Source organism: Chelonoidis abingdonii, chromosome 19, assembly GCF_003597395.2.
Source record: "Chelonoidis abingdonii isolate Lonesome George chromosome 19, CheloAbing_2.0, whole genome shotgun sequence".
Classification (NCBI taxonomy): Eukaryota; Metazoa; Chordata; order Testudines; family Testudinidae; genus Chelonoidis; species Chelonoidis abingdonii.
Window position 1 is genome coordinate 32,429,613 of NC_133787.1, and position 27,430 is coordinate 32,457,042.

Consider the following 27,430-nt stretch of genomic DNA (forward strand, 5'->3'; position numbering starts at 1 on the left):
GGCACTCCCTACCCACTTATCCAAAAGCTTGACATTTCTGTAGTCCCCAAGTGGCTTTTCTTCAGTACACAAGAGGATGTCACACACGATCCTGAACATTCGCATCTGATCAAAGCAACCATTTCCCAATTGAGTCACATTAAAAAATAGGTAGAACCTGCTGTTTCCTAACCATCAGCTGATAGATATTGAACTTTAACATGATTTTTAATAGAAGTAAATAATGCTTTCTGCACAAGAATTAGAGAAAAACAATGAAATCCAAACAGCTCTAGAACTTGTATGAAGAGCGCAGTATACAGGTAATTTCCAGCAATCGAATTGCGCTTGTATCCTTTTCTCACATCTCAAAAACTTATCATTCCTTCACATCACTTGCATCTATCCCATCCTCCAATCCTAAATCAGTTTTTTTTTTTTGTTTTTTTTTTTTAAGTACATTGGACTTATCCTTCAGTTTGTATACATAATAGGCATAGCTGGCCTCTTACTGAAACTTCAGCTTCTCTTAACCCATCATGGTTTTGGCTGAAGGGCATGAGATAGTGTTAAAGCATTAGAGAGGGCTGCATTTCTATCACGTATGTGTCAGAATAAGATTAGTCATTCTAGCACGCAAATGCATAGTTAGAATATACAGATCCTGAGCCTTTGAAGGGTTGCATGTATTTTGAGTCCCAAGTTTGTTCAAGTGGTAGGTTAATCTTGCAAGTTCCAAACAGGATACCAAACTTTATAAAAATATGTAAAATGGGTTCTGGTACATGGAGTACAAAATAACAAAAAACGTAAGTGGTAAAGTCAGTTATTTTTTATTTTCTGTTATCTAGTCTGCTGCAAGGCTCTAGACATATCTGTAGAAAATTTTAACTAAACTAAACTTTTTAAAGATTACATTGCTATGCACACCTGAAACCTGATGCAGCTTTTGTATCACAACAACCTGTTAGCTATATAAATGTATTTGGACAGCTAACACAGTTACCATACTGCTGTTAAGACTGTTGCATGTTACAATGCTACACTGTGTGTGTATTTTTAGGAACTAAAAATATTTTACTCTAGATGACACTCCAAACTCTGAAAATTACATAATTAAGTTTAGTAAGCTAAAAAAAATCACTAGCAACAAGGAGCAAATGTTAAGCATTTTTTTTTCCTATCTGCAACCTCTGATTGTCACAGGATTGCTCTTTAGTACAACACGATTCAGAGGCAGCATATTTGTCTTGAAATGTTATCCAAAATTTCTGGAATATGCAATTTTTTCAAGCTGCCCAATGTCAGACCTCCTGTTTACCACTAATCTATGACAAACTACGCTGAAGTAAGTGTTTTGTAGTGGTTTATTTTAGCATTCCAGGTCAGTCCTCAATGGATTTTATAAATTTCTCATACGCATCCTCACTCATCAGTTCATTAAGTTCCGAAGGGTTATCCACAGTCATCTTGATAAGCCAACCTGTAAATAAGAAATTAAATTACATTTTTTAAAAAATTAATTAAACCTATTAAAATAAAAGCATCGAAATCCAAACATTGAGGAAATAATGCTCTAAGTTCACCCCCACGTACCTACAGCTCTTTAAAACTGGAATGGACTCAAGGGCTTGGTTGTCTAACCAAAACGCAAAACAATTTTCAGATGCTTTTAAGATCTGTTAACCTTAAAGGAGGAAATATAACCACTCTAAAAGGAGATTTAAACTCAACCACGGTATACATAGCGCTGAACATTTCTGGAAGTTGTAAGTAACACGTCAATTTACTGTGAAGACAGGACTAAAATGTTTACCAATTTCATACTATAGGGTTTATTGGAATTAGAGGATGTTCAGAGACATGAGGCATGTCTACACTACAAACTTAAGTAGACCTACATTAAGTGGACTTACAACTACTGAAGTATTACTGCAGTTGTTTACGTCCACACTACCCTTCTTCTGCCACTGGTGTGTCCCCTCACCAGAAGCATTTCTGCTGACTTAAGAGGGGCAGTGTGACCCCCCGGACTCTCAGCTCAGTGTGGAGCTCTCTGCCAAGAGCCCGGCTGTCCCCCCGGACTCTAACTGGGGACCTCCACCTGCCCTGAGGTGACAGCTTGGGCTGGGTACAGGGTTCATAGTAGGGAGCTTTCCAGCCTTTCTGGTCAATTTCATGACTAGCAGGAAGCTGTGAAATTGACAGGAATGACAGCCAACAACTGATGTAAGTAATGCAGCGTCCAGACACTGCGTTGCCCTAACTACCCGACATAAGCCCTAAGCCTCTCATGGAAGTGGAGTTATGATGTCAGTGTAGTATGGCACTTACCTCAGCAGGAGCAAGGCAGCAAGACACTGACATAATTAAGTCTATATAAGCTGCCTTATGTCCACTTAACTCTGTAGTGTAGACTAGGCCAGGTTCCCTCCATGTCACATTTTTAGATTCCAAATAATTAAACTGGAGATATGGACAACAGAAGATCTGCTTGTGATAGAAACACCATCTGGATCTTAAATCATAGAAGTGCTGTTTACTCCTTGAAAGTGAAACAATAGCTCCTTACCATCTTCATAACAAGATTTATTGACGAGTCCTGGATTATCTGCTAGGCTGGCATTAATTTCAGTTACTTCTCCCGTGAGAGGAGAATAGAGTTCACTAGCAGCCTTCACACTTTCCAGAGCACCAAACTCATCTGAAATATAGGATTGTGTTAAAAAAAAAAAAAAAAGGAAAAGGCATTGATGATTTACTTTTGTAGACAAAGCTTTTAAAGATGACCCAGCCCTGCTAAGTCTCTGGAAACTAAACAAGAAAGAAAGGATGAGACTTTCACACAGGCTGAAGATAAGGCCCTGGTTTCATTACAATGACTAGAGGCTTCAAGTTTGAAATTTCTTTTTGAACTATGTACTCTGGATGAAGGGGCAGTCAAGGGATAACATTACCTGCTACTGCACAAAGGATGGGAATTTGTCACTTAGCTCATCCTGGGGGCTGTTGCCTTACTGACAATTAGACTTGGAAGAATTCAATTTTTTTCAATAAATGTCAGTAAACATTGATTTCATTGCACACAAACAAAAAAATATTTTCATTGGTAACTAAAATGTAAGATAGACCTTGAGAACTTACTAGATTTCTTATTAGAAGGATATCTACTGGCACTAAATAGCTACCTTTGACTCGCCCCCATAATTTTCTGCAATTCTACAAATAAATTGATAAACATAAAAAACCTTGAAGCCCAGAATTGTGTAATTGTGCAAAACTGAATAGATCAAATAAAAAAATGTTTAAACATCAGTATTATCTGTCAAATATAAAAAACAAAAATTGAATTCTGCCAAGCCTATTTACAATGCTTTACAACAAAACTTCTGACCAGCGAACAGGGGCCACATCCAGCCCTTTGCTGCAGAGTATAAATACAAATTCTGAGTAGTTGCTAACTAGCCATTACCTCAAGTAATCTGCTTGTGAAATTGTCAAAGCATTAGTCTCATGAACTCTGATTTCCTAACACACTGAGGCCTTGTCTACACTACAAAGTTTGGTTGGCAAAAGCTGCCTTTTGCCAACAAAACTCAAGAGCTGTACACACTGCAAAGCTACTTTTGGCAGCAAAACTCTGCTGTTGTGCTGACAAAATAAAACCACCCCAGTGAGAGGCATAAAGCTTTTTGTGGAAAAGTTAAAGCGATAAAGCATCAGTGTAGACACTGCTATTTGTGTTGTGTTTGCTTCTGCCAGTATCCCACAATGCCTGCCATGTGACCACTCTGTTCACTCCTTTGATCTCTGATGCCCTGCAGGCATGTGCCCCTCTCTTTTCAAAGCTCTGGATATCTGACAGCTGAGCTTGCTGCTCTGGGAACAGAGAGCAGATCATTAGAGGATTGCTCCTGCTCTGTCCTGCAGTAGGAACACAGGGGCTTGCTGCGGGGAGCGGGACTACTGTGCTGCTTTGACATTCCTCAGCACAGAGAGCTTACAGAGCTGCTCAGCATTCCACTCCCAGCAGCTAAGAAGGCTGTAGGGAGGGAATCTCAGAACCAAGGCAGGCAGGCTGGCAGAGTGGGCTGCTTGGGGAGAGACTGCTGCGCAGAACAGAGCCAGGGACTGACGTGGGGGGTCCCTCCCCCTCCCCCCCCGCCTCAGGCTAGGTCGGTCAACCTGTCGTCTCTCCCTCCCCCTACACTTCAGTTGAAAAATGGCTGAAAATCTACTAGGATGCCCATAGAACCATGCGACTGAGAAACGTGCATCATGTGATGCTACACCTTCCCCATCAGGCATTGCAAACCCTCCCGAAAGTATCCTGCAGCCACTTGCACATTAAATAACTACCACAGTGAACTGCTTTCTGTATCAATGCAAGAGCTGCTAGCGTGGATGCACTCTGCTGACACAAGGAGCATAGCGTTGACATGCAACAGCGGTTTTAATTAAAGCGACATAACCTTTGCCGACCAAACTTGGTAGTGTAGACAAGGCCTAAGAGTGCACTTTTTCAGAAACACCATCAGGAGCTAATGTACATGCACTTGGTGAAGAACAAATCCCTTAGTATTCAAAATCAAGAAGTGGGTACCAGTGAATTGCTCACCCCTTTTCCATATTTTTATACAGTTATTAAAATGACAGGTGGCAAAATGTTAATGAAAACAGCCGTACACTGTAATGAAATGAGAAATAGGCTGGAGGAACATGGAATTGTCAGAACAGCAGGTCGGTATGAGCACAGAATGTAATGGGTCCGAGAGTTTGGAATTAAGATGTGCACAGTGCAGAATCACCATTCGAGATGGTGGACCAGATAGGAACTAGGAGGAATGAATTTACTCACTAGAAAGTAAAACAAAAATTTTGAGTTTGTTAATTAGAAGCCCAAAAGCAAAGGGCCTTTCTCCAACATTTGACATTCGGGCCCTTCTGTAGACAGTGTGGCTAAAATAGTCTGCTGCAGACATTTTACACTACAAGGATTTCAGAATAGAGGTCCTGCTGCTTTACCTCTTTTGTAATCTTGTTTTGCAATTTCCTGCATCTGTAGTCCATGGTGGATTATTTATGTTTAGGCCTGAATGATTTTTAGAACGTGTACCAGAACACCAGCACTCCTTATGAAAACAAAGGAAAAGCCTCCTCCTGCTTGCTAACACTCACTCTTTTGTAGTGATTTACAAGTTATTACACTCTTTATAATTTAATAATGCATAATTAAATTACTGAGAAGCAGCATGGGCCAAGCATGGAACTGGAATCTGGAAACTATCAAAATCTAATTCCAGCTCTGGTAACTTGCCAGAGGGTCAAGGTTTGTACAAAGCTTCGAATTTGTAAAGCACCACATCAGCTGCTGTGTTGATTAATGCTACAACCAAAAAGTACCTTGCAAAACTGTAACAAATAAGTCACCTAGAAGCACTGGCAGGTTGTCAAATCACAATATGGAAAATTGTACAATTTTAAAAGTTTATTGTAGCAATTCTATTTAAATTTGTATAATTAAAAATTTAAGCAAACATTTAAATTAAACAACTGGTTTTAAGTGTCTTTTTACAATTTGAAAGGCAGGTTCTCCTATTAAGCAAGATCTGAGAACCCTATTTGCTCTGTTCTAACATTCAGAGTTTAAGAAATAAGGCTTTTAGCCTCTTAAAAATGTGAACAATCCATATTTTATATGCAACCATATAAATGAAATTAAATATGACAGGATCCGAGGGTAACATCAAACAAACAATGTTTAACTATATGAAAAAATTGAGGAAGTGGCATAATTACGTTAATTTAGATTAAAACTTAAGAATTGTTATAGCAATAGTTTAACAGCTTGAAATAAAAATACTTACCTTGTTTGTTCAACTTTGTCCCAATTTCTGGAAGACTACAATAAACAATGTCTCCTAATGCTTCCTAAAAACAAACCAAATGCATCAGGAATATACACTAGGAAAAGCTAAATGAGCATGTGGAGGAGAGATTTAAGGTTGTAACTACACAACTGATTAGACTAAAATTATATTCCTCTGCTTAATGTTGGTGCCCATCCCACTCAAAGGCTGCACACTTAACAGGAATCATGTTTTTTGATGCACAATTTGCAAACTAGTTACCTTCTCATACTCTCTAAATTGCAAGATGTGTTCCTATATTAGGGTTTTAATAAGCTTACAGCTGTGTTATGAATCCATGAGAAAGAATTACATAATCATTCCTCCAGGCACGATGTGACAGAACTCTTGTTGATCTTTACAGAACCAATATGGGTCCTAACAGCAAAACTCCCAATGATGGCAGGGAACTAAGATTTGATCCCCAAAGCATGAAGCATTTACTGTTTCTGTCCTTTGAAAGACCATGCAATATTTGAGTCCTAGTCTACCCAATGCAGACAATTTACTCATTGCCTAGTACACAGTACTCATCAGTTGACTGGCTTTGGGCCATTTGAGTGACTGAGATTTATGCCATTGAGTTCAACGGAGCAGGGTCAAGCCCTTTAAGACCCAAATTTATCTCTACTCCACACAAACCTAGGGATCTTTTATGATAATTGATGTTATTTACACATTCAGAAAGCTGAAATTACAGAAAGGCTATTTATCCTAAAGAACACGAATCCCACGACACTCAGAGCTTCTGACATTGTCCCATATATTGTACATCAATGCCCCACATTTGGTTGTTACCAGGTTTAGGCACGTTTCTTTGGATTTTCTGTTTTTAATGCACATCTTTAACTAGCATCCAAATAACCAGTCAAAACGGGGACTAAAGTTAGAAAAATACCCCAACCAAGGATTTGAAAGCTAATAGTCCAATATCTTTGGTAAGCATCACAGATGAGGATGCTAATGAGTATCTCACACATTACAGACTCTCTGCACCAAGTCCTATTCCTGTTCACAACTCCACTTAAATCAAAAGGATAAAACTAAGAGCAAAATTTGACCTAAACATGTACAATGCAATAATTTCCTCATGCTGTCTAATGTTCCTATAAAGAAAGTAAAAAACAAGATTAAAACAGTAAGAGTAATACATCTGATTTGTTATTGTTCTGATTTAACAACTAAGATGCTCATCAAGTCTAAGTCAATCCAATGAAGAACTAACATGATCAAAAAATTACCCACCAATGCTGAAGCGGTATAATGTATTTTAGAAAGAGTTTGAGATCTAAGCCCATAATATGCTTCAAGTGTACAGTATATGCAATAAAAATAATGAAAGGACAGGGTAACAATCCAAAGTTCAAGGACAAGAGCAGGAATGTACAAGTAAATATTGAAGGACAACAAAAAAAAATCAATACCTGTGCAAAATTGCTGATTCCTACAGTCCCAATACCATTTTCAACTGATATCCACTCATGCTTGTCTGTGAATTTGCGGGCTAAAATGAAACAGATTTGATATCTCAGAAAATATGACATTTTACTTCTATAAATACTCTAATATACTGGCAGTTCTAAACACTGTTTTCTCTTGAGTTTGGCTTTGAACATTATTGTTCAGCTATGGTAAGAACTGCATGTTTGGGGCACTTTTTGTAAGTGCTGCTATTATGTTTTATATTAACACAGACCATATGTGAGGTGTTGAAATGTGCATCAGAATCGCATCATTTTGCTTTAGATGCCAAAATATATAACTAGCAAGTGTGAATTGCAGAAGCATTTAGATCCATTACAAAGAGAGACGGCCTGATTTACATCTTTAGTGACACAGTAGGGGCCTGATCACAAATGGCAAAATCTGGCCCTGGACAATCTAAATATGCCATAGGAAATGATATTTAAAGCTACCAGCTCAAAGTGTGGAGCATGAAGCGCCACCAGATGGGATTTAGTTGGAAAAGAGACTGTACTATTAATTAAAATAACAGTTTAAGAATTTGATTCATTGTTATGTGTGTCCAACACAACTTTACAAGGTTTCTCCCTCAAATTCAGAATTGTTTATTATGCCAATTCTCCACATTATTCCCATTAAAGCCAGCCCTAACGACATTTCTGTAACACTGCAACTTTAACAGTGCCTCATGCAATGCACTATATTTGAACTTTCTTAGATAATATGGATATGTCATACTACCCCTTTGCAGAAAAACTATTTCGACTTGCAGAAACTCAACCATAATGGTTTTTAAGTACATTTATTTTCCACTTATTCGTTATTGCAACAATTCACACTTTGTTTTAAAACAATGGAAATAAGATCACTGAATCCCCCCCACTGTCCATATTTTACTAATTCATTTCATTCTGCAAATCCAGATAAGAGGCATGATTCTGCACCCTATGCTCATTACAGTTAATCAGACTACTCATGCAAGTAAGGATTACCCCACAGGAATACGGGTTGCAGGATCAGCTTCTGGGACATTTATATAATTGTTGTGCAACTACTGCAGGGTCACCAGAGAACTGTGTTCTTAATAGACAATTATATAGAAGACCCAGTTAAAGTTTGATCACTTCGCAGCAATTCTCACTCATACTTCCATATGTATTGTACAAATACTACTCTGTTTCTCTCCTGAGTGCACCTCTTTCCATGCTGATGTTCCAGATGCCCTACCTCTTCATACTTAATTCTCCCTCTTGGAATCCCATTTGAAAACCTCTCTTCTCCATGACCTTTAATCCCCAACCTCTTCTTAACAGGTCCCCATCCTATTCCTTCAACTTCCAGTCTGCTCCTTTTCCCCTCTACTCATCTATTCCCCCCATCTGCCACATTTGGGAATGAGGGGAATGAACAGCAGCAGTGGGGGAATTTTGTACTTTTTCTTCACCCTGACTCACTACGTGCCCAATCAGACATGGACTGTTCTGACAACTGGAAAAGACTTTATGAAACCAAACTTTCTGTATGATCTGTGCCATAGCAATTCAGTCTGGCCAGGCAATTCATGTTCCTATCTGGCTTTCCTTTTTGACTCCAAGATCCTCCCTGTGTTTTTGGCTTCTCCTGTAGGATGAAATTTCAGCCACTGGCCCCCTACAGAATCCCCACTATACTACCTCAAAGTTTTCCCTATCTTGTAAACCCCTGCCTGAAGAAACTCAGCATTTTTTGTTATCAACTTGCTGGGCTCCTGGACTGCAGCTCAACTATATTGCTGTAAACCCCTAATTTTAAAGTTGCAATTCCAGGACCCATGAAGACAAATGATCAAAGCAGATCTCAAGCCCTAGCTGAACACAAACGTTATGTATTTCACATACACGAGACAGCCACTAACTCATCATGAAGATACACAAGCATATATAAAATTTGATTATAAAGCAAAATTTAAAAAACTTTCTTTGAACTGTTGGAACAGTCTGTAAATTGCTCTTTATAGCACATCAAAAAGAAAAGAAAAAACCCTTGTAGTCCACTATGGCAACAAACATTCTAAATTCATATAACAGTAGAGAGATTTCATAAATAACCTTGCTTGGAATGGTCTCAAGAACATTTAAATGTTGAACACAACAAAAACCTGAGATTAACTAAGTGATCTGCTTTACTACAGTTCATTATTACTGAAAACTCTAGGCATGTCTACAGGGGGACTCAGGAAAATGACACTGAATTAGCTGAGGCGTGAATTTAAAGTTTGTTAAACCCAGGTGGATGAGCTCATTGGGAATTAAAGAGGCCTTTGTTCTGTTCAGCTTAATTCACTTCCAAAGTGAATTTGCTTTGGCTTTAACTGCTTCATTTTAAATTCATATCTTCAGTTAATTCAGCTTAACTTTCCTAAGCATCCCTGTGTAGACATGCCCTAAAAGTGAGAAAAACCTGAGCCAACCATCACAAACAGCAATGGCATATAGATACTCATTTTTTTTTCTGTAAAGAAGTGTGTGGTTTAATTATTACATACAGGATATATCTACAGAAGAAATGCCCCATATATTAGAAAGACTGACATGATGAGAGATCATTCAAGAATCACTCTTGTAATTAAGCAAGGAGTGACTAATGAAAAAGCCATTTTTTCCCACTATTTACATGGAACAAGGAGGCACCATGGAATACCTCAGGCCCTTAACCCAGCTAGCTATTAACTGCCAGGAAATTCAGTACCTGGAGGTCACTGCTCTTATAAACCTGTCATCACATCCCTTCCCACCTCCTCCTTTTTCTGCATCTCTTTTGTCTAGGACATTATTTATTGATTTCTGATTTCTTTTTTGGTACTGGTCTTTTCTTAAGAGTTAATAAATGGATCAGTAATGGAAGCTCAAGACTTCAAAACATTCTCACAGTTACACAGCAGTATAACATCTTTGCAAGTACCCTTAAACTAGAAGCCTGCTTTTGATTAAGAACTTCATAAGTAATACACTATTTGCCAGAAATCCTTTTCTGCATGGTAAACCAAATCAAAAGGAGAAACATATCCCATTGTTTTGTCTTTCAAGACAAAGTAACTGTCCTACATTAGGCACAAGTGGTGTAAGTCACACTGCTGCAAGCCCAGTTTTGCCCCAGTACAGCACATCTACAGTAGGTGTTCATATCAGTGTGAGTAATTGGAGTAATTGACTAGCTCCGGGGAGAACGAGCCCATTTGGCTAACAAGTGTACAGCATAGCTACATCAGTATAGTTACACTGGTCCAAGTTCCCTAAAGTAGAGAGGGTTCAGGGTCCTGATCCTGCAAGTAGCTCCATGCAAGTGGACTTCCGTACTCTTGGGAATGTGCCTGCATAAAGCTCATTCATACCTAAATTCACATAGTCCATTGAGAGGAAAGTCTAATGATTCATCCACCTTAAACTTGTAATTACATTGACTGGTGCATCATCCAAGCTTCACCTGTTGACACCTCCTAGATGGCTCTATGGATCTACATCAGGGATCAGCAACCTCTGGCACGTGAATCACCAGGGTACGCACCCTGGTGGGCCGAGCCAGTTTGTTTACCTGACGCGTCCGCAGTTTCGGCCAATCGCAGACGTGGCAGGTAAACAAACTGGCCCGGCCTGCCAGGGTGCTTACCCTGGGGAGCTGCATGCCAGAGGTTGCCAATCCCTGATCTACTTTGAGTAAGAATTGCAGGATCAGTGCCTAATCAGTCATCTTTTCCTATACGAATATGACAGCTATCAGTGAATATGTAATAATGTTCAGTGCCTGTGTCTACAAAAAAGCCTACCAACGCCTTCTTTTAGATCAGGTATACATTTAAACTTCTATAGTACACTATGCATAGTAAAGTAAAACCATGTAAGGTCTCGAGCACACTAACATCAGCAAGAAGTACCGCGTGGTCACTTGGGTAGCAGTGCTAACAAGAGGTCGGATTATGCCATAGTGATGAAAATGGCTGCACCATGTCTACCTAGTACTTGTACCTGTAGTAGCCCCACTGCAGCATTACCCATTGATAAAAACAGGTGAGATGTTTACTACTACAGAGAAAGCATCGGTGACCAAAATAATGGCTCACTGTCCATTTTGCAAAATGTGTTGTGTTGTTTTTAAACCAGGCTACACACAGTGGAACATGATTTGCTAACTTGACTCCATCCCATTTTGTGTGTCACTAAAAGTTACGTCTTTAAAAATGCATGATTTTTAGGCATAAATCCCCTTTTCTGCAGATTAATGAATCAGGCAGTTTTCTAGCGTTCAGAGAGTGGGAGTCAGGCGTTCAGGATTAGGCTCCCCGCTTTGCCATTTAGAACAGGACCCTTCCCCTTTCCTCTCAGCCGTGGGTTTCAAATGGGGGTCTGCAGACTATGCCTGAGATTACCAAAAGGGTCCCCACCTCCCTTTGAAAACTTTCCGGGGTTTACCCAGGAAAAAAAGGCTGGAAACTACCACCGTAAGCCACGCTCTCCCGAGATGTTAAACCAGGGGTAGGCAACCCATGGCATGGGTGCTGAAGTCGGTACGCAAGCTGATTTTCAGTGGCACTCACACTGCCTGGGTCCTGGCCACCAGTCCAGGGGGCTCTGCATTTTAACTTCATTTAAAATGAAGCTTCTTAAACATTTTAAAAGCCTTATTTACTTTACATACAACAATAGTTGAGTGATATATTATAGACTTATATAGAGAGAGACCATTCTAAACGTTAAAGTGTATTACCAGCATGCAAAACCTTAAATCAGAGTGAATAAATGAAGACTCAGCACACCACTTCTGAAAGGTTTCAGAAGTAGCAGCCGTGTTAAAGTCTCACCCGGCAAAAAGGACAGGAGTCACTTGCCGCACTTAGAGACTAACAAATGTATTTCAGCGCGAGCTACAGCTCACTTCTTTCAGATGCATGGTGCCAACCCGTGTTTAAACACCATCCATCGGACACAGCTCGGTGCCAACGAAAAGTAACAGGGTAGGGGCACCACACTCCAGGCAGCAGCAGCTCCCGCTCCTGCGTGCGCCAAGCGCCACGCTCCACAACGCCAGCCCCTAAAGCTCGCATGCAACCGGCCCCTCCATGCACTCGGAGGCCCCCCTGCGCCTGCCGCCAACAACGCCCAGGCCCCTGAGGACTGGCCACCATGACGCACCGGGGCCCCTCCTCCAGCCCTCTGCCCGCCTCCCCGCCATGTGGGCCCGGCCGCAGCTCGCCCTCCGCTGGCTCCCATCCCCGGCTGCCCGGGCCAGGACTCACCCGAGCACAGCAGCGCGCTGGTGCCCAGGCCTCCGGGGCCGAGAGGCTGAGCTTGCGGCCAGCCCCGTCCGGAGCGAAATGAGGGAGGCCGCAGCGGCCGGGGCAGCGCGGAGCCAGGCTGACCCCCAGCCTCTCCGAAGCGCTCGCAACGCCGCCATAGCCGCCCGAGCCCGCGGCGCACACCGGCCCCCGCAGCTGTCCCCAGACGCTCTGAGCCCGACCCCGCGGGCGGAGCCGAGGGGGACTAACCAGACGCGATCCGCCCTCGGGTAACGTGTGGGAAGGCGGGGCGCGGGGGCATGAGGGAGGGTAAGGAAAGCTGGGGAGTGGGTGTGAGGGGGCCTGAGGGGGGAAGCTGGTGATGGAGAGTGGTGTGGGCGTAGGGGCTGCGGAGGAGGACAACTGGGGAGTGGGTGTGAGGGGGCTCTGGGGGGGGATGTGATGGGAGAGTGGTGTGGGTGTAGGGGGGCTGGTGGGAGGAGGGACAGAACTGGGGAGTGGGTGTGAGGGGGCCTCTGAGGGGGGGGAAGCTGTGATGCGGGAGAGTGGTGTGGCGTAAGGGGGGCTGCGGGAGTGAGGACAACTGGGGAGTGGGTGTGAGGGGGCTCGGGGGGGGGGATGTGATGGGAGAGTGGTGTGGGCGTAGGGGGCTGCGGGAGGAGGACAAACTGGGGAGTGGGTGTGAGGGGGCTCGGTGGGGGGGGGGGGATGTGATGGGAGAGTGGTGTGGGTAGGGGGGCTGCGGGAGGAGGACAGAACTTGGGAGTGGGTGTGAGGGGGGATCTGAGGGGGGAAGCTGTGAATAGAGAGAGTGGTGTGGGCGTGGGGGGGCTGTGGCAGGAGGACAGAATGTGGGAAGTGGGGTGTGAGGGGGCTCTGAAGGGGAGGGTGGGGGTGTGATGGAAAAGAGTGTGTGTGGGTGTGGGAAGGGCTGTGGGAGGAGGACAGAACGGTGAGTGGGTTGTGAGGGCCTACTGGGGGGGATGTGATGGGAGAAGTGGTGTGGGTGTAGGGGGGGCTGTGGGAAGGAGGACATTAGAACTGGGGAAGTGGGTGTGAGGGGGCTCTGGGGGGGAGGTGAATGGAGAGTGGTGTGGGCGTGGGGGCTGCGGGAGGGAGGACATACATGGGGGAATGGGTGTGGAGGGGGCCTCGGGGGGGGGATGTTGAATGGAGAATGTGGTGTGGCTGGCGGTAGGGGGCTGCGGGAGGAGGACAGAACTGGGGAGTGGGTGTGAGGGGGATCTAGGGGGAAAAGCCTGTGATGAGGTGGTGTGGGCGTGGGGGGCGTGCAGGAGGACAGAATGGGGAGGGGTTGACGGCTGCTACTTCTGAAACCTTTCAGAAGTGGTGTGCTGAGTCTTCATTTATTCACTCTGATTTAAGGTTTTGCATGCTGGTAATACACTTTAACGTTTAGAATGGTCTCTCTCTATAGAGCCTGGAAAACCTAGCTTCCCCTGGAATTTCAACTGCTGCTTTTCCCCAGAATGGTCAGCAGGGGGTGCCCTTGGAGAGTCTCTTCTCCCATCGCACCAGGAGAGAGGTGAGTGCAAGGGTCACCATACTTTGGAAAACCTGATGGAGAGCAATCAGTATAATAAAATCTGGGTGACTATAACTGCTATAAATCTCTGGGGGTTGTGATGGGAGAATGGTGTGTGCGTAGGGGGGCTGCGGGAGGAGGACAGAACTGGGGAGTGGGTGTGAGGTGGCTAATCGCAGGGGGCGTAGGTAATCCACCTGCCTGTGTGGCAGTAGTGAGGTTAATGGAAGAATCGTGTGTGCGTAGGGGGGCTGCGGGAGGAGGACAGAACTGGGGAGTGGGTGTGAGGGGGCTCTGAGAGAGAGGGGGCGGGGGGTTGTGATGGCAGAGTGGTGTGGGCGTAGGGGGGCTGCGAGAGGAGGACAGAACTGGGGAGTGGGTGTGAGGGGGATCTGAGAGAGAGGGGGCGAGGGGGTTGTGATGGGAGAGTGGTGTGGGTGTAGGGGGGCTGCGGGAGGAGGACAGAAGTGGGGAGTGGGTGTGAGGGGGCTCTGAAAGAGAGGGGGCGGGGGGTTGTGATGGGAGAGTGGTGTGGGTGTAGGGGGGCTGTGGCAGGAGGACAGAACTGGGGAGTGGGTGTGAGGGGGCTCTGAGAGAGAGGGGGCAGGGGGTTGTGATGGGAGAGTGGTGTGGGCGTGGGGGGCTGTGGGAGGAGGACAGAACTGGGGAGTGGATGTGAGGGGGCTCTGAGGGGGGAAAGCTGTGATTGGGGAGTGGTGTGGGCGTAGGGGGGCTGTAGGAGGAGGACAACTGGGGAGTGGGTGTGAGGGGACTCTGAGAGAGGGAGGGGGACTGTAATGGGAGAAGGAGGAGGTGGGGTGAGGCTAGAACTGGGGAGTGAGTGTGGGACTGGGAGGAAGGGGAAGGTATGTAGGCAGGAGAGAGCCATAAAACCTCACCCAGTAATTTCTGTATCAAGCCTATAACTTCTGTTTGAGCTAGGGTGACCAAATGAGATGAAGAAAATATCAGGACAATGGGAGGGGGTCTGCTGCAAAGCCAAAACAAACCCAAAACACCAATGCTGTCGGCGGAGCGAAATATCCAGACACATTGAGTCCTGACCAAACATCGGGACGCGGGACAACCACCCAAATATCGAGACAGTCTTGATTTTATCAGGACGTCTGGTCACCCTAGTTTGAGCTACAGCATATCTTTTAGAAAGATCTCCAGTGTTGATTTAAATGATGGAGAATCTACCGTATCTGTAGAAAAATTGTTCCAATAGTTAATTACCCTCATTTATTTGTGCCTTATTTCTAGTTTGAATTTGTCTATCTTCAGCTTCCCTCCATTGGCTCTTATGTTATTTTCTGCTATCTGCTCTCATAAATGTCTTCCCATATTTGTAGCCATGATTCAGTATGTGAAAAGACATGTCTGAAGGCAGCTGAGATCCTCAGTAGAGTTCACCAGATAACATACTATCAGAGGAGATGTGCTCAGGCAGAAATTGTGCTCCATGTAGGTCCAGGGAACCGTCTGCATGGTTCTCATTGTGGAATCAGGGACTTAGAGAGCAATATAATAACAACAAAAATGATGGGCATCACCAGTACGGTAAAGACATGATATCCAGAGGGGCTAATCCCCTGCAGAACCTATTCGTCTGTAGAGGGCTTTTTTCTCTGTTATATGGATATAATATTCCGTTTTCTTCACTGTTTGAAGAAAGTGCTTGGCTAGAATCCCCCTCAGTAGTGTGGGAGGACCGGATGACTGGTGTTTCCTGCCATACACCTTCCAAACCTGTCCCTCAGCAGCTTGCACCAGTGGAGGCACTTATAACTGTCTTTTCTCTTGTTGTCTCCCCTCTCCCTCCCCCCTTTTATTTATCTGTAATCTCTTGTTTTATACTTAGATTGCAAGCTCTCTGGGGCTACTACTCTTACTTATATTTGTGTTCAGCACCTCATGCAGTTGGGCCATGATCTTTTAATGGGGCCTCTGGACACTATTGCAATAGCATGCTCATAAGGAGACATGATTGCCACTTACTGAGTGGAAAAACGTTCATTTAAAATTCTGTATAACCACTTTAGCATGGCACTGAATATTTTCACTTTCATTGGCTGTATGTTTCTGACTGTGAGTGTCCATTGTACTCTGTTCAGAATCTACCTATGGAAGGAAAGCTGGTGGTAACTTCTTACTAGCTTAGTTTGTGCACAAAATCAATCGGAGAATATGACTCATATTGTTATGCAATAACAACAGCAATAAAATAATGAAGGTAGCTAGTAATGACTTTTTCAAAGCTTAAAAGATGCAAAGATGTGTATGTCACACTAACAACACTGTGATTTTATTATTATAACAGAGAGCTAGGAAAGGGGCAAGACTGAGGAGCAATTGGATTGACCAACAGCCCACATAATTTATTATTATTATTTTGAAGGCAACCTTTTCAAAAGGCCTATTCAGAAGCATGTCATTTGCTCATGTGAATCAGGTAACCGTGTCCCTGTGGGTTGTTCAGTATGGATTTGCTTGCAAATTTGGTGAGAACAATTCAGGAAGTTTTCTGGAAATTTGCCTCTAAAAGTTAGCTTTGCCATTTTTTAGAGTGGACTAATTTACTAGAAGCACAAGTGATGTAAACCAAAAGCTTGTCTACATTTAAAATGCTGCAGCTGTGCCGCTGTAGTGCTTCAGTGAAGACTCTACTTTGCCGACGGGAGGGATTCTCCTGTTGGTGTAGGTAATCCACCTTCCCAAGAGGCAGTGGCTAGGTTGATGGGTGAATTCTCCCGTCGACCTAGTGCTGTCTACACCAGAAGTGAGGTTGGTTTAACTGCCTCGCTCAGGGCAGTGGATTTTTCACACCCCTGAGCAACAAAGTTACACCAGCCTAATTTCCTAGTGTAGACCTGGCCTAACTGCTCTTCTCAGGAGCTGGCCTTTGTGCCTTCCTGTGCACCTGAGGTGTGTGGTTAACTCATAGCACCCGCTGTACCCCATGTCACGTGCTATTCTTTACTTACCATACTTTTATAGACTCAGATGTTACTTGTTACTCATAACATATGAGGGGGAGAGGGGGTGTTTCTGTGATATGACGTGGGCAGAGCTCCCCTGGCGATAAAAAGTAACCATCCCAAATGAGGGGCGGTTGCTTTATCGCTCCTGGTGATAAAGCGCTGTCTATACTGACACTTTTCAGTGCTAAAACTTTTGTCCTTTAGGGTGTTTTTTTTATATGCCTGAACGACTAAAGTTTTAGTGCTGAAAGTGGCAGTGTAGACACAGCCTTAGTCAGTGGGGATTCAGTGATACTCGGGAAAACAATGACTCAGACTGAAGCTGTTATCCACAAGCTGTAAGGCCATTAAGTCTGACGATCCTTAAGTACCCCACTTCCCCCCAAAAACAAAGATCTGTGTTGTATGCAGTGTTGTAGGAGCCCTGTTGATTCCAGGATATTAGAGAGACAAGGTGGGAAGTACTATCCAACAGATACTTATCCAATAAACGATATTACCTCACTCACCTTGTCTCTTGAAAGATCTCTATTAGTCCCCAAGCTATAATGGCTCCAGGGAAAGAGACGTTACTTAGTACTCCCCTGCATGACCTGGTTGTTGTGATGATGTGGCCCATGTTGAATATGCAAAGAGAGATGCTGAATTTTAAATGCGCATTCCTTCTAAGACATTTAAATCACAGACTGAATAAGTAGGACCCTATCGCTTGGTGATTTTATGATCAAATAATTTAGATAAACTTTGCAGTGAACATTTAGCATTTATTAAATACATGACAGTACATTTACAGAAATTATAAGACAATATACATATTTGGACACATTACTCTAGATTTGTTAGTTCACAGATAATATCCCATAACATCACACAACACAAGATTTTATTATTGAACATATTCCTGTTTATGTCACAGCTCTGCAGATGACACCACTTTACACATAGGAGCCATAATATCTAAGTCCAGCCACAGCAGCTGTAGTTTAAAATGGATTGAGGGAAAGACTTTACAGAAAGCAATTGGTCATTATGGTTGTCAAGTGCTAGCAGCTTCTTTCAGTTGGTCAACATTGGTCAGCTTCTCTTCCTTTTTGCATTTAATCCCAAGGAAACTGAAAATTTTCATCAGCATTAGATCAACAATCTCTTCTTCTTCTGAAGCCTAAAAATATGACAAAAATAAAGCCCCATGCTGATGTAGCTGTGTATGGATTGGTAGTTTAAATAAATGGAGCGAAGTCTTGGCTCCATTGACATAAATGGCAAACTACCATTTGCTTCATTTGGGCCAAGGTTACACGTAGAGAATGTAAATACTGTAGGTAGAACAAACATGGATTCAAGTGAATGAGGCAGAATATCACCATCACTTCAAAAAAAGAAAAATCAGCCTGTTGCAACATGCTGGGTGAAAATCTGGCTCCACTCAAGTCCATGGGAGTTTTGCCACTGACTTCAGTAGGGTCAGAAATTCATCAGCTAGCTATACACCCGACAGTTCCCATAGATGCATGTCTATAACTCCTAGTAAAGTGAGTGGAAGTTGCATACATGCATCTAGTGCTTACATTAACAATCTGTTCTGTTTTCCATTCCCTTGGTTTTATATACAATACAACAGATTAATCACGGCCTTCATGTATAGTATCAAAGAATTTCATACCACAATATCGGTATCTCAGAAGGAAGCTTTGCCAGGGACTTCAGTGGATTTCAACCTAAACTGAAATTGCTGGATTTGGTGTAGGTGCATATAATAGAAATTACAGATAAAACTAAGATTAATGCACAAAAAGTGGGCAGCTGGGTGCTTACCTGACTTGTGTGCACAAGTTTTAAGAGTGTATGTATTTCTATTAATAAAATTTAGGCTGACTTAGAAAATCTGATTTTTTGAATTGAAAAGAGCAGTGTAACTTTACAAAAGCTAAAATGTGTTTAATTGGAATAGATTGTAAGCTCTTAAAAGCAGGCACTGTGTCCTCATCAGTGTTTGTGCAGCACAGTAAAATATCGCAATCCAGATTAAGGCCACTGTGTGCTACTGTAATGTAAATATTAAATAATAAAACAATTTAGATGAACTTACCTGATAATGTTTCTGTTCCTCACTAAAAGCAACCAGAATCACTGAAATGAACAGATTGAGCACCACAAATGTCATGAAAATGATACAGGATCCAATTAAGAAGGAGCCCAAAATTGGATTATAGTCCAAGACCTGGAGAATAAATAAAATACGGCATTATGTTTTTTATTATAGAAGAAAACTGTTGGGAACAGGGTCAACTTAAAACCCTGAAGAAGGCATCCAAGTTGTTGATAGAGTATACAATAGGTTTCTTCTCTCTCCAGGAGTGATTTTCATGCTATGATGTACTACTATACATCAGAGTTGATAGAACATGCTTTCATGCATGTGATGCATCCGTATGTATTATGGGCCATGCTTTCTTTTGTTTTTTAAATGTGTGTGAATTTAGTGATTATGAAGGTGTCAGCTTGACAGACCTGGAGACCAAAGGCTTCTGCTTATCCCTAGAACAAAACAGCACAGGCAGTGCAAGCTTCACCATACATTCCTGACAGTCTGCCCCTGCAGTGAAAGGACAGGTCAGCCTCCATATGTATTCAGTCATTGGCCTCTTTGCTGAGGCTAATTATAGTGACATGGACACTTGTAAAAGTGAGCCTGTACTGAGACCCACCAAACTCATTTAATCAGAACTATGAAATAGGAGTCAGTTAGCAACAATTTTTCATAAGTGGCAACCTGGGAGTGAGGATTTGAACCTAGGACCAAGAGGTGAGATACCTTTCAAGCCCATTGTCAGTCCTCTGAACCATCCAATCTTCTGCTAAACTAATTTTTCAAACAGTCCACAAGAAAAGCATGAGCTTTTGCCTGTATTGACTGTATATACAAGTTTAATTCCTTTTGAAAATGTGCTATATGTGAAATAGACTTGTTTTTTTTCCTTTTAGGCTAAGGAACATCTGCAAACACTTACTACTGGGATTCATGCTTACAATGCTTCAATGAGATTTCTCACAGTAGCAAATATAACACATGATAGTAACTGTTTGCAGGCCTGGGCAAATATTTATTGATTGACAAATATTTCATACAAGGACAGGCTGGCATGTACAAGATAACTATGTCAAAGGTGAAGAGTCACAGAGATTAGCACCACACAGACAAGTTTTGAAGCTATCATGTGATTACAAAGTAACCTTCAGTACCAAACAAAGAGAAGCCCACAAAAGATGACAAAGAGGAACTAATTTAATCCACAAAAGAATTGGCTAAAAAAAGTTGTAACATGGAAGAATATTTCTTGGAAGATCAGGGAGTTAAAAATGTATTAAAAATCCAGACATTACATTTGTCCCTTATTGTGCAAACACAACTCCCCTTGGAGAGCAGAAGGTGTACGTATATAGCCGCCCCAAGAAGATGGTTGGTCTGTGGTTCAGGTAGTGCATATAGACTACTGATAGTAATGTCTGTTGTCTAGATAAATCATACAATAATTTTGCATTGCTGGCAGGAAAGGTGGCTATTTAAAACCTGAGTATGTGTCTTAATGAAGGGTTCAAGAGGGTTTAAATGAAATAGAGAATAGGGTATGAAATATATTTCACCCTAGTCTCTTTCTCATTGCTTGATGAGAAAGTGCTCCCAGATATAAAGCAGGCAAGTTGAGCTTTTCAAATCAGACTCGTGTCTAACACTAATCAAAAGTCTCCCTTTTTGCTGCCTGAGAGCATTAAGCACTTCTCTCTTTAAAGCATCAAATATTCAATGTTTTATTAAAAATGAAGTAGCGTTATCTGTACTATCTGGATTTGAGTTCAGCAGGCAGAACTCGAGATTGTCAGAAGCAATGTTCTTTCTTTGAGTTTCTACTAGAAAGGGAAAACATTCAAATGTAGCTGTGTTGATTTCTCAAACTAGTTTCACAATGCCCCACTGAGTTATCTGCTTTTCTGCAGTTGTGAATACATTTCAGAGCTGCACTTTTTCTTTTCAAATAAGATCATCTGTTGTTTATCAGAAACCCCACTGCTGCTGCAATTTCTACATAAAATTAGCTACATAAAACATCCACTTAGTCATTAAAACAGTCCCACTCTCTTGACTCCACTAAACTGCGTGCTACTTTCACTGAGTAACTTTGTATTCTTATTGCTATTGCCCCATCCCACTCCAGCTCCTCACTATTGTCTTGTTTTCTCCTTGTTAAGTCATGTCTCCGCTGTCTTGTAATCTCTGTGGGACAGGGATAAGCACCTACCACCACACATTTTGGTGAGGATAGAAATAATAATGAGTGTCAGTTATGTGGTAAACCCAGGACAAACAGCTACTGGGGGGAATTAGTCCCAGGGGGTTAAAAGGCCTCTCCCTATCCACTGAGGAGGGAGAACCACGGGGAAATAAGGTTCAGCTGGAAAAGGGGTTACCAGGGAACTAACTAGGTTCAGAGGGCTCCAACTGCTTGAGACCTTTTTAAACCCTCCCCTGAAGGGGGGAATAAGAGAAGCTACTAGTAGATTAGGTGCAGCAAGACACCAAACCCAGATAGATAGATTGCACTCCCTCCCTCCTCAGAAGGGAAGGAAAACAAGTACAAGGGATTGACTGAGGAGGGAATAGCTAGACCCTGTGCTACCTATAAGGATTTGCCTTGCCCAAGCCTATATCTCCAAAGCTAAAGAGGACTGAGCCTGCTGAGGAGAAAAAGGTACTTTGCCACAGTTATAAAATTCTGATCTGGCTTTTTGTACCCTTACTTTGCCAAATTCTGGGACTGCTCAGGTCTGATTTGAGTTCAGGTCTGCCTCTATGAATTTGTATTAAAGTTAATATTTAAAGTGGTGGGTTTTTTAATAAACTTTTAGGAGGCTAGGTGTTTTTTGTCTTTTACACCTGTACATTTCTAGATGTCTGCTGTCTGCAGTGGCAGCTGTCATTTTGCAAAGCAGCACAAATGTAGCATGTTACAGACAAGACACACACTGTGCTCTCTTTCCTGGAGCCTTTACTATTTTTTCATATTTCATTTTCTTTAGTTTAAAATCACTTTGAAACCATATGGCTGCTTTTATAGCTCTGATCCACTTCCCATTGAACTCAGACTCTCAGTGACTTGAATGGGAGTTGGATTGAGCCCTCAGTATAAAAAATCATAACATGATTTTGTGGTTTAGTTTTTCATTTTATTTGTCTGAAAATAAAAGCAGCTTAGTTTCTGCCCCACAGAGCTGTCTTTTTTGTGTGTGCTGTCTTTGTACAAAAGATAGTTATTGGCCTAGGTGCTACCACAATGCAAATAAATCTCTGAAGGATAGATTTGGTACCTCCTCATAGTTGAAGATTCCCAGCTGAAGGCTGACCATTGTCTCTGCTGAATCAAAGAGGGTTTTGTAGGAGTGCAGCTTCCAGCCAAATATCAAATTTGTCTGCAAAGGAAAGAAGGCAGATCTTGCATCATAATCACAAGGGTTTGTTATCCATTTAGGGTCTGACATCAAAGTTACATGGAGTAGGCAAGAACCTAGGATCTGTGAGTTACATCTCCTTCGATGATTGGGGCTTGGGTCATGATCCACATACAAAGTAATGGACCTATCAAACAAGTCACCTTACTCAATTCCTAACTTCCTCTGTCAATAACAGGAGTGTTTGCAGGGGAGAGAATGGGGGAACCAGCTTTTTGGGTTTCCTTCAGTAGCAAGGAAGCAAGTGATGGATGGTCATAACTGCAATAAAAACCTGATTTTTCAGCAATGCTGAGCACCTACAGCTCCTATTAGCTTCAAGTGGTCTTGTGAGTGCACAGCATTTATCAATATCAGATCAATGGTGCCTTCTTGAAAGATCTCAAAATATTCTACAAAGTATGTACACACACCACTTCAGCTGTCATTGAAATGCAGTCACCTCTGGTGTTTAATACACAGCAGGACTATAGAGCAGCATAGGGAAGGAAGTGGAGAATGTTTAGTTATGTCTCTCCAATTAATTTGTTAATGAACCAAGATTGCAAAATCTTAGAGGGTAGGAACCACATCTTCCTCTGTGCCTGTACAGTACAGAGTACATTTTGGATGCTACTGTAATGCATTATTTTCTATTTATAAGAGAAGATGCAAATAGTTTGTTTCTGTTGCAGGAGATTTATTTTCCAATGGTACCCTACTGTGCTGGGTGTTCACGTACTTAGTAAAAGGGGGTCTTAGTTTAAAGAATTTATAGTGTAAGTAGATGAGAAACTGGACCTGTGTTCTCCATTCTACAGATGAGGAACTGAGGCACAGAGGGATTAACTGGTGTGGCCAAGGCCACACAGGAAGTCTGTGGCAGAGCTGGAAATTGAACCCTGGTCCGAGTTCCAGTTCAGTGCTTTATCCTTCTTTGAGATTACTGTTTAGATGGGGTTTATTGCTATTTTGGAGAAGTTCTAATTATTACCTAATCTTTTCAGTGCCAGATTGAACATATCTGTTCCATATCCCATGGTAATATACATACAGTGTTTCAAATAAAACAAATACCCATAGTGCTGTAATTCATTAACCTGATTGAATAAACTAGTATATTTACATAATAATGAACTTTATTCCTGTAGAACCAGCAATGGGCAGGAACCCAAAAAATCTTCCCTATGTTTGTTTTACATGTTCCAGACCATATCATATCTGGTACTGTCAGTCAATCAGTCTCCCCTGTTTAGTTGTCCTGTACGATCTTTGCCCCCCAACTATATTTCTGTACTTTGCTCTTTGACACACATTCACCATGCACAGGAAATCTATATTTTTTTATCATGTTTGTTGAACTTCATTTCAGTTTGCAAAAGAGCAGATAAGTGGATATTTTAACTTGCCACTCATATGCTGGAGAGTGGATCCTCCCGCAGCATATTGCAGCCATCCAACTATTCACCCAAGATCTAGTTGGACAGCTTTTTCATCTTACATTTCAGAGCCACTTTGTTTTCACTATTCAGAAATTATTCATATTATCTGCAACTAGCAGATTGCAAACAAGAACCATAAAGATACTTACAGCAATGGAATAGGCCAGGAACATGATTAAAATAACAGTGATAAATCCAGAGATGTCACCCCAAGCCCTCCTCAAGGTGGAGGTGATCATGTTTAGTTTAGGGTTGAGCCTCAGGAGATGCCACAATTTCACAGTAGAGAGAAGCACCAGGAAAGCAATTAAGTAGCCAAGAGCTGCATCAGCTGTTGCTGTTTCATTGAAACTTACACACCTATGAGAAAAGATTAATAAACAATGCATGAAAAGCTTTCAGAACATTTCTGTGCACTGTGATTAACGAGCATGCTGGCAGCACTGGTCAGTCAGGGTTTGTCTTCACTGCAAAGTTAATTCAGGTTCTTACTCAGGTGTTGCTCCTAACTCCTCTCCCCTCCTCACACAAGAGTCTCTTGTGCATGGTGATGCTTTACATCTGAGTTGGCTGGCCTATCTGAGGTACAGACTAAAGCCTGAGTACTTCTAATACTCAGTCAGGGCAGGAAGTTCTTACTCAGTAAATCCTGGAGTAACAGGCACCTAAAGCAAATGCTTAGAGTTTACTGTTGGGTAGTGTAATAGGGTGCATAGACCCTTTCTGGAGATTGACGGGGAAGGAGTTTACAATCTTGCTCTGAAAGGGACCCTGGTTTCCTCCTAGGTCTGCAGGATAGCAAGGCTGGGCCAGCTGTGGAGAAATAACTAATGCTCTGCAAATTCTATATGAAGATTGTGCTGCAGGAACTTGGGTAATAAATCTATCAGTGAAAGGGGGAGGGGTTTCTAGCAATAAGGCTGGAGCAGGACCGCTTGGGGGACGTTCTTGGCTGAAGTAAGCATGCTACAATAGCTTGGCTTTGAGAGAAGCCAGTTATGTTTGTGTTTTGGTGCTTAAAGGGGCTGTGTATTTATTATCTTTGTTACTCTGTTTTGCAACAGCACACCACAAAGGTGTCTCAAATCTGCATGGGCCTGTTGAATTCTTCTCTGTTGTGACTGGCTTGTTAATTTCTGTCTTAGGATATTGCTGTGTCTGGCTCTGCTCTGAGCTCTTAAACAGTAGCCATGTACCTACCCAGGGTAGCTGCAGTGAGATGAGGGTAAGGCAGGTGATACTCATACAGGGCCTGCACCAGCAAGACCCATCAGTTTCATATACCCCATGTTAGGGAAGGTGGTGTTAAAGCCTGCTGTCCTTCAGCATTTCCCCAAGTGAGGTAGCTTTAATTCCTGTCACTGACATAAATCCAAGTCCTAAAATCCTTACATGGATTACATAATACAGCCATACAGATTCATGTCATCCACCAGTAAATATTAGCTACTTCTGGAGAGCACATATCTCAGGCAGCGGAGGTGCTGGGAAAACAAGGGAGGTACTAGCTAAAGCAGAGAGAGGCAGTCATGGAACATTTACTCATCCTTGTGATGCTGGTAGTAGCTGATATCACGTGCCCCCAGGATTGTCCTCTTCACAAATACTGATAGGGTGCTCCAGCTAATCAGTATAATAGCCAGCTCTAGCAAGTTCCACTTGCTGTGGAAATACCTCCATTTCAGAGCCCTCATGAGCTTTGCCTGTAAAAACAGGAGTTTCACTTTCAACAGCCCTTGGCAAGAATCTCAGCAATATGACTGTATAAAGGGAGTAGGATAGATCAAATATATCACTGCCATGTCACTCTAACAATCTTTGATTCCATTCATTTTTGCTAAAGCTGCTGATCCAGCCCCAGCTCTTCCTGGAGCTACAAACAGTTCAGTCCAATATTTGGGATTGAGGGTCCCCTCTGCACAAGAAGAGACCCCTGCACATCTGCTCAACCAGTTCTTGTGCTGTTCTCTAGTTACCTCCTTCCCAGCATGCACTCCAGTCAAGAGAAATCCCCCCTTTCCTTTATTTATTAAAGGTACAGGATCTGATTCAGACCTCACGCTGGCAAGGGGCTGGAACAATTTGTATAGTGGGGGTGCAAAGAGCCTTTCAACCAAACTGTAAACCCTGAATATAATGGAAACCACTTCCAGGGGGTATTTCTGCACCCCCAGCACACCTAATTCCAGCACCTGTGTCAGGAGCAACACCAATGAAGTGGCTTGAATTACACTGATGTAAAACCCTTGTCGTTGAGATCAGAATCGGATCCAGTGACACATGGCAACTGAAGCTTCTGCTGGGTCTTACCTGTGCTATCATATAGTAGATGATAAATAGGAAATAAATCACTTCTGCTGCAACAACAAAGATGTGCAGACCATCTGTGTAGGGGTAGAGCCGGATGCTCTGCAGTTCTGCATGCGTGAAGAAGGCCCCTGAAAAAATAAAGCTGTGTTCAGCTCTCTTCTCTTGAAAACGCCTCCCTAACTCTGTTGCTTGTTGTGTACTGCAGTGCAAGAGCTGAAAGTGCTAGAATTGAAAGTGGGCTCTTACCTAATGCATTTGTTTCAAACATCAGGCTTACAATACAGAACAGGTTCACGTTGGCATTGTAGACTGTAAATTCAACAAACACTGCTCTTGTGAAGGTGTCCAGCCAGATGTTGTTGAAGAGATATTGGAGAATTCTGCCAAAGAGTGCACAAAAGAGAGACTGACTAATCACTTTTGACTCATATTAGAGGTGTGTGGTGTTACACAAGGGGTAGGATTGTTTGGAAACTACATACAGAAAGTGGGGACAAGAGGCAGGGACTTTCAAAGGACACCTGATGTGTGGGTCCAAACTGAGGAATTTCTCTGTCCCTCTATGGTCTACACTGGACAATTAGTCTAGTGCTTTTACTCTCCTATGAAGCTTCAGGTGTTGGCTAGTATTGAATCCAAGATACTGGCTCGATCAGTTAGCTTTTGCTATGCCAGGCTGGGTAAGTTCCTATGCAGCTATCTCCAACAACATCTAATTTATCTGTAGGTAAATAGGTACACTTGGGTTTCCAACACTAGGGGGAGGGATAGTTCAGTGATTTGAGCATTGGTCTCCTAAACCCAGGGTTGTCACTTCAATCTTTAAGGGAGCCATTTAGGGATCTCAGGCAAAAATCTGCCTGGGGATTGATTCTGCTTTGAAGAGGGAGTTGGACTAGAGAATCTCCTGAGGTTCCTTCCAACCTTGATATTCTATGGTGGATACTATTTTTTGTTGGTAATACACAGGTCCCTTGTCTCCAAGCCTCAAACTCCCAAGGCCTCCATTTTCTATTGCTTCATTCCTAGAAGCAATCTCTGTT

General features: G+C 42.6%; 2 protein-coding genes across 2 annotated transcripts in view; both read right to left on the minus strand.

The window, feature by feature from the left end:
• Positions 1-796: 796 nt before the first annotated feature.
• Positions 797-12,781, minus strand: GCSH (glycine cleavage system protein H). The gene is given in 7 exon segments (XM_075073729.1): positions 797-1,462; positions 2,552-2,683; positions 5,847-5,910; positions 7,313-7,392; positions 12,622-12,690; positions 12,693-12,753; positions 12,756-12,781. Coding segments are annotated over 7 exon segments (528 nt in total). The 5' UTR covers positions 12,780-12,781; the 3' UTR covers positions 797-1,364.
• Positions 12,782-18,007: 5,226 nt separating this feature from the next.
• The window catches only part of LOC116819130 (polycystin-1-like protein 2), a 64,928-nt gene continuing 55,505 nt past the window's right edge, over positions 18,008-27,430 (minus strand). Inside the window, exons 37-43 of the mRNA XM_032770611.2 lie at positions 26,634-26,767; positions 26,388-26,515; positions 25,620-25,780; positions 24,227-24,437; positions 22,516-22,617; positions 19,241-19,372; positions 18,008-18,313 (exon numbers count right to left, since the gene is read on the minus strand). Of these exons, the coding sequence (XP_032626502.2) occupies positions 18,188-18,313; positions 19,241-19,372; positions 22,516-22,617; positions 24,227-24,437; positions 25,620-25,780; positions 26,388-26,515; positions 26,634-26,767 (994 nt within the window). The 3' untranslated portion in view covers positions 18,008-18,187. The remainder of the gene's footprint in view (positions 18,314-19,240; positions 19,373-22,515; positions 22,618-24,226; positions 24,438-25,619; positions 25,781-26,387; positions 26,516-26,633; positions 26,768-27,430) is intronic.